The following is a 14394-nucleotide window of genomic DNA, read 5'->3' on the forward strand; positions in this document are numbered from 1 at the left end:
CTGTGATAATACCTGATGAAGACGTAAATTTTTCAAAAACATCGATTCGACCTATTTAACAAGGAAATAAACTTGGAAAGTTTCCACTTCAAAATTAGAGTGGATCAGATACAATATTTCGAAATGAAATATATTCTACACACCTAATGATAGTCAACATCTAATAAAATAATTATAAACCACTCGGTTTAAGTATATTGTCTTAATCTGTTGATTTTTTTAAAACAGTTGCAGATAGACTCGTAAACGTGATGTTTGAATTTATTGTACGCATATTTCTTGTTTTTTAAAAACGTAGATTCTGTAAAAAAATTTATTAATTTCGGACTGATTCAAAATTCATTATTTATTCGATACCTATTTCATGTTAAACGAATTACGTTTACTATTTTAAACAACTTCCGAACTTTTATTAATTTAATTCACATTAATAATTTTAATTTTCGTTAAAAGAAACTTTTACACTTATTTTTAATAATAAGCACTTTTTCAGATTGCTTAAAAATTTTTTGTTTTTGAATATTTCGAATTGCGTCAAAAAGTTCTGCACTAAGCCGAAATGAGTTTCGTAACGTGCTTCCGGATGAGAATTCGCGATGATACTGCAAAGGATTCTGTGCGAGCCACAGAAACGCCTCTTAGCTCTTTCTCTTTCCAACTGCAAAACGGTTTGTTAACTAAAAATTGAACTAATTTTGAAAAGGGGGCAATAGGTGATCCAAATACATATTTTTTTTGTCGAACTTTCCTAAATTATAACTAGGTCTTATGGGAAAATTCTTTTAATGAATAAAATTTCGATTATAAATATGGAATTTTCGTACTATATAACGTAATTTACTTTTATAATGATTTTTATTGTCTGCACTATCTGAAAGTACATTTTGAAATGAAATGCGCATACTCCGCATATTTCAGGGTCGAGTCAAATAGAAACGTTCCTTTGTGGTAAAAATACCAGATGATCTCTGCAGAAACGTTCTGGAGAATTGTTAAAAAGATAGTTTTTTTCTAATTTATCTAGTTATTGGTGTGAGAGAAAAAATTCTGATGAAATCACAAAAAGGATAAACCTTTTTTGCGTGCTTTTAACAGTTGAATTAACGTAACAGATGCTCAAAAAGTCCTCCATCCTCTACTTGAAATACAGTGGTAAAACCTAATATCGATATCCCTTTGAGGGAACGGAATACCCGACGTCATTTATTTGTATGGTTTAAAAGTAATCACACCACACCTTATCAACATTCATTGGCATTTATGTCTTCAAAAAAGGCTGAAACACAAAATGGATTTCATCTAATTGCTAAGCAATATACTTCAAAGAATTCCAGTGCATTTGGAAATACTTTTCACTCCTATTAAAGATTAATCTACACTCTTATTTCCAATGAAGGTGGAGCTGTATTCAAGGAATGCAACCTCATGATAACTCTACTTATAAAGCTATGACCCAAGAAAATATATACAAAAATAAAGCAATTTATCTTGGAAAACAATTATTTCTATTTGAAGTAATTGATAAATAGATTGTAAACAAAGATAGGATAGTTTAAATTATTTTCTTTTCCGTTGGTTAAAAATAAGGACACAACTTACCGTTCAGTTATTGATTTTCTTAATAGATATTAATGTCAACTTTTGTGTTACTGAAGCTTGCACCTGTTCATTAGAAGGAAACACAAAAAAGCATTTTTCAAGAATATAAGAATGTTTCTTTGCACAATATATGTAACATTACGACTAATAGAGCACTTTCATTTCCTGGGAACGTGTTTCTGCACTGTGTCATATATCAAGAAGATCTGGGCAAATGTGATTTGGACATGAAACATGTATTTAATCTTGTTATTAAGATTGTTAATAGCATTCAATCACGAGCACTGAATCATATCCAATAATATCAATAGATTGAATCTTAAATTCCATGGTAAATAACTTATCGATTATCTTTAGGATAATCAACTTTTATCTAAGATTTAATTTTTGAAAAATGACTTAATCAGGTATTTGAATTACTATAAACCATAATCATACAAACCACTTTTACCGTACTATTTTTCTCTTTTTTCGCGTGAGCGTCAGATTAAATCTACCCTTATCAAGTGGTAAGTTTTAAAAAGTCTTTTAAGTAATATATCACTCCAGAATTCACTGAAAGTACAAGACTTTAATTAAGGGTAGTAGAATTTTTCATTCATGCTACTCTGGAATTTTTTAACTGTGTTGTAGCTCTTTTCCTTATCATTGAACGAGTTCATATTATTACAAAATATTTCATTAAATTTTAATCAAAATGGCGGTTACTGATTATAAACAAGATATATTATTACAATCGGTAAGACTGAATTGCATAAAAAAGGAGTACATCCAATTGATTGGTAATTACTGCTTTTTAGTGTATTTTTTCTTTCTTCAACGGAAAACACGATAAAAATTAAAATAATTTAGTTTTATTAACTTTAATAGTCAAGAACCCTCTTATCACACCCACCATTAAACTCAACCATACATTTTGTTAAAAAACGAATACTTAGTTAAACATATCATGAATTATTTAAAAAAAAACACACACAAATTTCACGTATTAATTATCATCAAACTCCAATCTTGGCATGAGCAATTCAAAATGATAACATTGCTCATTTGCGTCTTTAACAACAGTCGTTTGGTCTATTAGGAGTACGTTCCACCCGGAGAGATTGTGAATTAATAATTATAGCAAACTTCTAATAGACTTCGAAAAACGGTCAACAGATTGAGCTTAGACATCGTGAATAATTGAGTACTGCATAATGACGAGAAAACTACTACTGCAATTCTAGTGTTACCACAGCCACCCAATTCACCGAATCTATCGCCCTTTGACTTTTTTGTCATCGCCAAAATCAGAAATCTTTTTAAACAAGCGCATTTTAAATCGATTAAGTTTATTACTTTGAGGGGATCGATCATAAGGTTAACGAAAAAGGATTCATAATTTTTACAGCATAAGTGATTTCCATTCTAATTTATACAATTTGGCTGCACTTCATTCAATTTTCTCGATGTTCGATAATAAAATAAATCAATAAAAGTTAAAAAACTATAATTAAAACAATGATACAACAAATGAAACGAAAGATAATATTAAAAAACGTATAAAGTGGAAATAATTGTTGAGCTGAATAAAAATACACTGCAGTGTGTTACTAGTACTTTTTTACTTTTGCTGCGATATGATTTAGCATTTTCTTTAATAAACTCCAAGTATTTATCTACCCTTGTAAAAACACCAGGAAAATCACTTGCACATCCTCTACCCCACGACACAATTCCAAACTGTACATCTCCACAAAACAGTGGTCCTCCCGAATCTCCCTGACAAGCATCTTTACCCCTAGTGAATGTACATAAAACGTTTACAGAAAACTTGACTTGACAATCCACGAACTCTACGAGATCTAAATATACGCACTGTAAATTTACACTTACAACATATACCTTTTCATTCTTGTACCCCCATCCCATAACGAGAACCTTGGAACAAAAATCTAAAACATACCCATAGTCTTGGGCAGGCAACTTGACAGGTTCTACGGTATCCACCGGTGTGCTTAAATGTGCGAGTGCTATATCGTTTTCATAACTAAACTGTCCATAGTAAGGATGCTTCACCATACGCTCTATTTCAACGACTATTATACCTTCTTCTTCGATTTGTGACAAAATGTTGTCCTTGGCACCGACTACAGCTATTGCTGATGACATGTAACAGTGCGCCGCTGTTAATATCCACCTGGAATTGATAAGTGTTCCTCCACAAATATGTTTATTCTTATATTCTGATGACCTTAAGGAAACCATAAATGAATATTCTTCTTTACAATCGAAACCACCAATTACTCTTTGATTTTTCGGAGGAATATTTTTTGGTTGTAGGTCGTGTGGGAGGTTGTTTGTATTAGCGGCATCTGAAAGAAATATCGATAAAAGCATTATACAATACCACAAAAATAACCACATGGAGAAAATACATATTCACAATTATAATGATTTGTTTTGACAAATGTGACTTTTCATTCGCAGTCACTTATGACTTATGGAGACAGTATGTTTCCCTCATGATTGGATTCTAAACGCCTATCAATCTTATTGTACGATAAAATATATTTATATAAAATTTGACGCCATCTTACCACCTCATTTTACAGATCTCATTTTACAGATACCTACGGTAGCGACCACCACCCAAACACCTAGCGAGAAGGTGGTCACACATACCATATAAGGAGCTAAATCATCTAGGGCGAGGCCACGTCCATATCACCAACCAATCATATGCTAGAGGGCGTGGCCACTACCATATCACCAGCCAATCGCGTGGTCATGTGGCTTATCAAAAGTCGAGTCGAGGGGCTGGTCTCAAGTGGCCCAATACCTACTTCCGACTTTTCTTTAAGTCTTTATCAAAATAGTCGAAACGTCAAATTTGATCTTTCTTCCAAAAATTCTTGAAAAGAAGTAATTTTAAACTTTTAGTTGCATTAAAAAAATATGTATCGAAAATTTCAAACATCATGAGTAATTTGAGGTAAACAGAGGGCGCGTCAGAAAATTACCATTTATATACCACATATTTCACAATAAATCTTTTTCCGCATTAAAATTTACTGCTGCGTGATAAACCCCAATCAAGCAATTCGTAATCGTGTGAGTACTCTTATGCACGTTGATGAGGTCTTGGTTTTTGATCCATCCATATTATTTCTGACATGTGCAGAGCATTCTATAATGCGATACAACATTTTGTTTTCAATAAATACAATTGAACGATTTCAACGTTCCCTTAGCGGAACATCCTGCAAAACAAAAATTTTTTAACGAAACAAAATGCCCTACTAAATAATAATTTATAAGAGTCCTTTATTGATCTTGATAACCTTCGATTAAATCGTTCGATCTTGACAAATCGAGGCACTGATTAATTTCAATTCCATCTATTACAGGGGCGTATTGAATAAATTAATTAATAATAAACTTCATATAGGTCTCAGGGAAGCAAAGACAACTGTCGTTGTTTCAGCAGCTGTGGTAACCGTTAGGTCTATTTTTTCTTCTTCAGTTATGTTTATTACTTATCCTATTTGGCCAAAAAGTCTTACAGATAACTCGTAGGCACTACTACATTCACAATCACACAATTAGATAATAACAAGCGTCAGACAGTGTAATTGTGACTGTGGTTTAGTGGTAATAATAAATAATTGACTTTTTTGGAGCATTCTAAATATTTTTCATAATATTCGTAGTTGAACATTGGTGTTCCTTTATCTTTTAACTTTAACGCCATAATCCAGCCAGTCCATTCGTAGATCTGTGCTTGTCTTTCTTGAATTGACTTCGCTATTGCTCATTAAAATTTTATCAGTTTTTGGAGTTGATTCTCCTTCGTGTCCACATGTTTCTTTTCTTTTTGGAAACAGTTAGTTATACCTTTATTCTCTAACCGTCAACTCGATCAAACCAGTTTTTAATAGTGTATTCAACATCAATTCTGCGCACTGCATCTTTTTATTGAATATATCCCGTAATAAATCGCAGTTATTTATCCTTGGTAAGAACCAACTACTCGAAACTGATACTCATAGATTATTTATTTAAAATTTATATGTTAGGTTAGGATAGCACCTTCACTATTTTACTAAAAGTCCGACGTGGTATCCGCATCTGAATTTAAACCATTAATGTTAAAATTCCGCTTGAATATTCAGTGTCGGCAATTGCCACTCATTTGTTTCGTCGTTTTCAGTGTTACCAATTGCTGAGTGATGAAATATTAATTTACAAACTTCCTCTTAATCTCACATGGTGTTTTCAAACCAATTCCGAGTTCGTGCTGATTTATTGATCATGAATCGGATAGTACAATATTATTTAATGAAGGTTGTATCAGAAGTCTGGTTTTTGTTGTTGTCACAAATTATTAAACCAGCACTAGACAATTTGCCTGTGGCAAAATGCGATGTATAGAATACATCGTTAAATGTACGAAAGAAGAACACTACGTTGTGATGGAATTAACACAATGGAAACACTAATATGCAATCCGAAGTGAATAAACGATTCAAATCAATATTCAGGGCATACTTCCGTAGTTTTTCGTAGTCGAAAATAAAAGGATGTATTGATATCTAGTTAACCTAGACCAGTTCCATATATTAACAAAATATTGCGTTACCAATAGCAACGAACAATAACTTATTAGAAGTGTCAGTGTAAAGTTTGACGTCAAAAAAGTAAACCAGAGTTACGCGATAAATTAAAAGAAAAAAGATATCCAATTGGACTCACGAGTCATCATCACACTACCTGTATTTAAAAGGGTTAAGAGGTAAGCTTATTTACGAAGATATGGTTAATACCGTTGGTGATCGATATCCTTCGTGAAAAATTGGACTGCAACCTTCAAAAGAAGTAACTGGGACGATCACTGTCAAACGGTATTCGAGACTTGGGAGAAACATTAAACTACGGCGTCAATATTGGGATATCCACTACCAGAGGCGAATTTTATCCTTGATACGGATGCAAGCAGCGTAGGGATTGGAGGCCTCCGGACATAGAAACATCTTTGTATGAAATTCGTGAGTGAAGTGACTTCTTTTTCATTCGTCAAACCCGTAAAAAGAGTGTTACTTTACTCACTTGTTGCACAAATCACTATTATATGATAACATTTCTATGAAACTCGTCTTTAAAATACGCCTTATCTGGTTTTGTATAAAGGTACAGTTAGCTATAACACAACAGTAGATGGTAAATAAATGAAGATTAACGCAATTAAATCACCCACCCTACTGGTATTTCAAGAATATAAACTTTTAAAAATATTTATCATTGAAAGAAATATCGCTCATAAGTTTATTAAAATAAAAATAAGCTGAATAAAAACGAATAATATCATAATACTTGACCTAATTTTATAATATCGACTGCTGCTTCTATAAGATATAGCATGTTTTTCAATGAAATCCAGATACTTGTCAACCCTAGTATAGATTCCAGGGTATCGGCCTTGGCAACCTTTTCCACGCGATACAATACCAAATTGTACATCTCCACATAGTAAAGGACCTCCAGAATCGCCTTTGCAAGCATCTTTATCTTTTGTGAAAGTACAAATAGCATCTTTCCTATGACAGTCGACATAATTCATAGTTTTTAAAAAAACGCATTGTAATATTGAACTGAGCAAGGGAACATTTTCGTGTTGGTAACCCCATCCTATAACTAGGGCGAGTTTACATAACGTTGCTCCATGGTCAACTCTTGGAAGTTTTACGCTATCAATAAAGTTTACAGCTTGAGACAAGAAAGCAAGTGCTATATCATCAGTTTTTGTCAATTCGTTATAGTTTGGATGTACCACCATGTAAAATATATCCACAACTAGCCTGTTATTATCATTTTCATCGACTTTGGCAAGCAAGTTATACTTGTTTCCAATAACAGCCACTGCCCATCCCATATAACAATGTGCAGCTGTTAGTATCCAATTTGGATTTATCAGAGTTCCCGCGCACACATGCTTGTTTATCTCATCCATCGGGCGTAAAGATGCCATATATAAATATTCTTTATCGCAGGGCTCCCCTCCTACCATTCGAGTATTGATAGGAGTCCCAGTTACCATAACAATTTTATATACTATACATAATAAAATTAACGCATTACATAGCATTCAAACTTGAACTACAGAAATGTCATTTGAATGGAAATTAATAAAATATTTGACATTTGCGAAGTAATTTTATGTTTAGAATGACATTTAACTGTGACACTGTATCTCGTGCACGTGTTTTTGATCGGTGTAAGCGCTTTAGTGAGAGCCCTGAGAACAAATCAACATTCAAGGCAATGCTGCTCGCTTTTTTCGACATTAACGGTATCGTGATGACTGGATGGGTTCTACAGGGTCAGACTGTCAACCAGACTTACTATTTATCAGTTTTGACGAGTTCGTAAAAAACGGCCAGATTTTGCACCTGCCCATAACACGCTGTCTGTGAAGCAGTAACCGCACTCCAGTGCTCGAACACTAACCGTACTCACCAGATTTGGCACCGTGCGTTTTTATTTCCAAAGATAAAATCTGCTTTGAGAGGGACCCGATTTGAGTCGATGGAAGCGGTAAAGCAAAAAACGGCAGAGCTCCTAAACGCCCTCACCAAAGAAGACTTCCAGCACTACTTGGATCGATGGAAAAAACGTATGGAAAGGTTTGTGGCGAAGAGAGGGAAGTATATTGAAGGGCAGCATTCGAATGTAGAATAATTTTTATAATAAAACCTTTTTTCGTAACCAGTCTCGTTATTTAATAGCCATACCTCGTATTTGATAATTTTCTTAGTCCTTCAAGTAAGACTAAATACTTTCTGTGACCCTACACAAAACGTAAAATTGCTAAAAGCGTGTCATTAATCAAGATTATGAGTTAGATAAAACAATATACGAAAAAGTGGATTAATTCAATAATAAACAAATAATTAACTATAGAAAGAAAAGAAATGAAAAAATTTTTAATCCAAATGATTTATTTTTCATTCAATCTATTTTGTCTGTTCCATAAAATTCGCGAACCTAATTTTTTCACAAAATAACTGTTATCTTTTCTTTCCAGACCGATTACAGTAGACACTTAGACGAGATAGTTCAAGAACTGGAGGAGATATGCCTCGCAGTAATCCAGACATTTTTAACAAACGAAAAAAATATAGATGCCCTGAGGCTTATGCAGCATTGGGAAGCTTATCGGAAAATTTCAGGTAATAACTCTTTTTTGGATCATTTATTTAGGAGCAGATCGCATATTTTTCCGGGTAGAATTCGTTTGAAAAGTGACTAATCGTCTATTATTTGTTCTCTTTAAACAAATGATATAAACTGTCATATACGTTATCATAATTTTGGCTTTAAATTTTGTAATTTCATTAAATGATAATAGATTTTCGCGTAAAATTGAATTTAGTTAGTGGTTTTGCGAATAATTCATTTTGGTTGGCGTTAATAACAACACCAGTTATGTACACAACCACATTATACGTGTATATGAGTTTTCCAGGTTCAATACTATCATGCACCTGACAATTTTAACTATACCATTATACTTCACGTATTTCATGCATTTTAATATACAATGCGATTATTGTGGATTCACAATTAATTGTAACTTTGAAATGAATTCACATTTTAAATGAATAGCGAAACCGAATACCGAAATTTAACACGTTGAACCCCAACCAAAATGAATAAACTTTTCCTTGGGTCCAAAAAATTTTTTACAATAATCAGAATTAATTATTTTTATAAATAATCGAAAGATTCAAATCGTATCAGCATTATCTATAATATTTTTTATTTGATACATTTCGGAATATTTTTTTGCTGATATTTTTCATTGATTGTAATTTATCCTCAATTTTAATCTCTCTTCTTTGATTTTTTCTTCAGTATTTATATTTAGCCATTCGATCTTCAGCTGATATATTCTTTTGCAATCCTGTTCAAGGATGCTTTGTTAACCTAGTTAACACGGAAAAATAGCTTTTTATAATCAACTTTATCCCAAGAGAACGTACAAACATTTTCATTATTATTTTCTGCCACTTGACAACCATTGATCGAACATTCAAAACTTAAAAGTTCCTAATAATTATAGGTTATCTTAGAGATATATTGTTCTGTTACAACCTTCATGTTCATATGAAAATTTTTCAACTTCGTCACTATCAACGTTATCTTCAAAAGATTCTTCTAGTTTTACCAAGATTTAGGGCAAAATCTTTTATTCTAAATAAAGTGTGGGATTAAAAAAAATGTTATAAATTTACATCTTAATATTCCAGATTCTCGTACTCATTCGATGGATGAAGAAATACAAGTGTTTATGAAAAAAATTAACAAAATAGAAGAAATTGTACAGTATTTACCGTCCAATTCTAGGGTTAACAAAATACAACAACGACTTGAGAAAATATATCAAGCAATTAAAACGGAAGGTTCCCTGAACGCCGGAGGCAAGTTTGAATGGGTAGATTCAGTACTTATTAAGGTAATTACCAATATGTGTGAGATAATCTGTCTATAGTACGAGGATATATTTCCTGTATATAGCCTACTATAGAACCAAACAAAATTTCAATGTTAAAATATCGGACGGAGCCAAATATGGTGAACAACGGGAGTGTTCTAGTAATTCAAACCCTAAATCATGGCATGGCAACATGAGATTTGTGTGCAGGGGCGTCGTCCTGCAAAAACAAAACACCTTTGGATAGCTTTCCGCGTCTTTTCTCTTTAATTTTCTCCCGTAGAGTAATCAGTAATGTCGAATAGTAATTTCCAGCTATTGTTTTACCCTTATCCAAAAAAATCAATCATGATTACTCCATGGCAATCCCAAAAAACTGAAGCAAGAACTTTTCCAGAAGACACGAAACTTCTTAGGTCTTGGAGAACCGAATGACTCCATTCCATCGATTGTTGCTTTGTTTCTGGATCGTAGAAATGTACCCAAGTCTCATCCATAGTAAAAATTCGGTCTACGTCGTTTTCAAATCGAGCACAGATCGAACGCGATGTTTCTACTCTTGCACGCTTTTGGTCAACATTCAAACATTTGGAGATCCATTTTGCAGCGATTTTTCTCATGTCCAAATTGACGTGTCTGAAACATAGAAGAGACTAACCAAAGAAGAGCGCTCCAAGAATCCTCTCCTCCGCCTTATCATTGAAACGATTATAAATAAACTATTGACATTAGGAAACTGAATATAGAGGGTTTTAAATTTTTCTATTTGTAATGGTAGGTGACGTATTAGTCAAAGATGACGCCATTGAAATCAATAATTTTTAATGGGGCCATATGGCAAGCGACATAAATTTTTAAAGATTTTGAAAAGTTAACTGAACACTGTTTACACATAACTTGTAAATTATACAGTGGCTATTGGATATTGGTAAACATGCTCTCGGTCATAATCATGGAACAATTATAAAGTAAAATTGTCAACAATTGTATCCAACAATATATTGTTGGATGCAATTGAAATTATCGAGATTGTTAAATGTACAAATAGTATAAATAGGGACAAAGGGCCAATTCCTCACAGTCAACACAGTTTTAATTTACCGTCAAGTCCTAAAAACAAAAAATGAAAAATGTGCTCACAGATTTTCAATAGTCTCTTTGTTTTTAAAACTAATATAAAATTACAAATATTTCTAGTGTTTACAAGATGGGTCGTGGCTGTTGATAGACAACGTCAATCTGTGCAGTTCCGCAGTCCTCGATCGCTTGAACGCCCTTCTAGAACCCAATGGAGTTCTGACAGTTTCGGAACGAGGTGTTGACTCTTCGGGTCAAATGATAGAAATAAAACCACATAAAGATTTCAGGCTATTCTTGGCTATGGATCCAAAACATGGCGAAATATCCAGGTATGTATATGTTATCCAAAAATCAGATTTAATGACATGGAGAAGAACAAAGAGAAAATTGATAGTAAATTATAAAAATCTTAAGCAAAAATAATTCAACCTACTTAAATTTTCAGTGAATATAATTGTTAAGTATTATCATAAAAACTAAGTCGGAGAAAACAATGATATACTAATTATTACCTATAATTGTGTTACTCATAGTGGTTTTCTTCAGTATATTGAAATGTTATGTTATTTGTTTTATCTTTATTTAGTTATTGTTATGTTTGTTTTCCAGTTTTAACAAGGTTTTGTTCTCAAATTTTTTTGACAATAAAGCCTTTCTCTCTCTTCTATTGCAAGAAGACATCGTTATATCAACCCTTACAACTTCTGTTGGTAAGGAATGACTTGAACCATGCGAGGGGTGTTCCCATAAAACCGTAGGACTGAACTTTGTTGAATAGAATATTATGATTAACACAATCGAAATCGTTAGAAAATTAACAAAAGTTTCGCATATTTTCAAATTGTTTATTATTTGAAATAATCGTAGAAGTAAACATTCGAATAAAGTTTTTATGTGAATTAATTTTATTTATGTTTTTTCAGGGCGATGAGGAATAGAGGCATTGAAATATATATGTTGAATGATGCCGAATATCAGGATTCTAACAATATTGACAAAAGCAGTCTGATTCAGCTGGAAGGACTTGATTCTTCTGATGCTACGACGCTAATAGAACTACACGATTTCATTTCCGAATTAATAATTGGAGAAAAACCGAATATAAACGAATTGATACAAGTATCTACTTTAGCGGCGCAACAAATTAAAAATGGATTAAAACGTTCTGAAGCATTCGCGAAAACAATCATCGAAATTTACTTTAAGACAAGATCTGCAAACGAGTTTTCATGTAACGATTTTCCACAAATGATACGGGAAAAAATTGATAAACTTATAAATGTAGATGTAGAACGAAATATCCCAGCTAATTTCAATAGAAATTCGACACTAAGAACACAAGAAATTTCAACGAATTCTGCAATGGAAAAAATCAAACAACAAGGTGTACTACTATTTGATCGTTTCGAAAATGGAGTCAAAATATCTGATATAAATCAAGAAATGTATTATCTCCTTTTGTGTTTCTATTCAATAACATCGTTAGAAGACCTCAACTTTAGACATTTTTATTTGATTGAAAGAATTAAATGCGAAGATGTTATAAATTTAGAAGCTAAAGATATACTGATAAATACAATCACTGTTTTGTACGAGTCTATACTAGATTCCGAAACTAGTGTTAGTTTGCCTCTGGATCACAATTGGACCCCAGAAATTTTCAGGGAAGAATCTATTTTAAGGAGTAACAGAAATAATTTGCGTTTGCTCATTTCTCTGTACAGTTTTAGAGATAACGCACAGTTAACTAAACACGGTATAATTAGATTGGAAAGAAATAGACCGATAGTGGAAAAAGTCAAAAAGGGCAGAATTAAGAAAGTTACTCTATACGAATACGCTTGTCTTGTTAAAAATAACCTTGTAGAAGATCAATTTAATGATATAATTATAAGAAATATCGTCGAGTTAATAATAGAATATGAACATTTGTTAAAGAGGATTTTAAGCGATTGTGATAACTTTTATAGCAAGGACGTTATTAAAATAATGTTTGCCCTATTTTGGAAATCAAAATTTTACGAACTGTTTAAATTAGAAACCGATATGGATAAAAAACAACTGAGAAAATTATTTATTGATCTACCAGTTCATTACAAATGGTTCTATAAGTTTGCAATATTAGCACTTACTGAGATAACAAATGTTTCAATACACGACGAATTAAGAAACATTTTGATAATAATTAATTCGAAATTAGATAAACAATTTTCCATTATGCAAAAATTGGGTAAAAGATTTCAAAAATACAACAAACGTCCACCTCCTTTCATAAACCGTGAGCAATATGAAATTGTCAAGGAATATAATGAATTATATCAACAGTACAATCCGAGCCTAAAAGGAAATGACATTGTACAAATTTTTAATAATTTAAACCAGAAAAATAGTCTTAGAAACTATTTAATTGAATTAAAGGCAGAATTGACTTATGATTTTAAGGATATACTTGAAAAAAGATGTTTATTGTCCGATATTAAGAAGCAAATCGATTCAGAACCTTCCAGATGTTACACGAGATTTGAGGTACAGTTATTACCTATGTTGGACATTCTGGCACATTTAGAAGTACGAAAATCATTCCAATTGAATGATTGTACCACGTTGATCAACAATATAGTAGTACCCACTGACTTGAGTGCAACTATGGTGTTATATCATAAATCCAAAGATGAGAGGTTTCTCCATCAAATACACAAATCATATTATCTATATTTGATGCACTCTCCCTCCGTTGCGATGGGTAAATTTTTAGGTACAGCAGATACGGAATTAAACGAGTTTAGTGCTAAATTGACGTACTATTTAACAAATTTATTAATTGGTGATAAAGATGAGGAAAATATGGGAAAAGTCACGTTAGGAAATTTTAGAGATTCGATGAAACAACTTGATACTCTCACTAGGATTTTATGGGCAAATTTATATCAATTGTCGGAGGAATATGATTTTATGTGAGTACCTTTCCCATTTTTAATTTCTTCTTTTTACTCAATTTAACTTCACGGTAACGTTATTTTCATCCCATTTTTTATTAAATTTAATCACACCTAATCTAATGATAATATTAACTAGCAATATTATCAATATCTTGTGTTGTATAGAATTTTACTCACTGGTGTTTCCACAAGCTTGTTTTGCCTCGGCTATTACACCACGCATTACACTGTGCTCGTCATTTTCATCACCACACTAACTCAAAAGATTTAAATGAGTCTTCTTCTCACTATCCTACAGCGGAT

The 14394-nt window shown here is 32.5% G+C and overlaps 2 protein-coding genes across 6 annotated transcripts in view; one reads left to right on the forward strand and one right to left on the reverse strand.

The window, feature by feature from the left end:
* The window catches only part of LOC130443445 (uncharacterized), a 55980-nt gene extending 55376 nt beyond the window's left edge, over positions 1-604 (reverse strand). For 2 of the 5 annotated variants that reach the window (XM_056778069.1, XM_056778073.1), the window contains exon 1: positions 358-604. The gene's annotated coding sequence lies outside the window, so the exon portion shown is untranslated. The other 3 variants (XM_056778070.1, XM_056778074.1, XM_056778072.1) reach the window with 3 other exon arrangements.
* LOC130443444 (midasin) overlaps positions 1-14394 on the forward strand; it is a 107057-nt gene that overhangs the window by 75962 nt on the left and 16701 nt on the right. Inside the window, exons 19-22 of the mRNA XM_056778068.1 lie at positions 8663-8807; positions 9888-10093; positions 11270-11481; positions 12076-14106. Of these exons, the coding sequence (XP_056634046.1) occupies positions 8663-8807; positions 9888-10093; positions 11270-11481; positions 12076-14106 (2594 nt within the window). The remainder of the gene's footprint in view (positions 1-8662; positions 8808-9887; positions 10094-11269; positions 11482-12075; positions 14107-14394) is intronic.

The sequence above is a fragment of the Diorhabda sublineata genome, chromosome 4 (assembly GCF_026230105.1).
Source record: "Diorhabda sublineata isolate icDioSubl1.1 chromosome 4, icDioSubl1.1, whole genome shotgun sequence".
Taxonomy (NCBI): Eukaryota; Metazoa; Arthropoda; class Insecta; order Coleoptera; family Chrysomelidae; genus Diorhabda; species Diorhabda sublineata.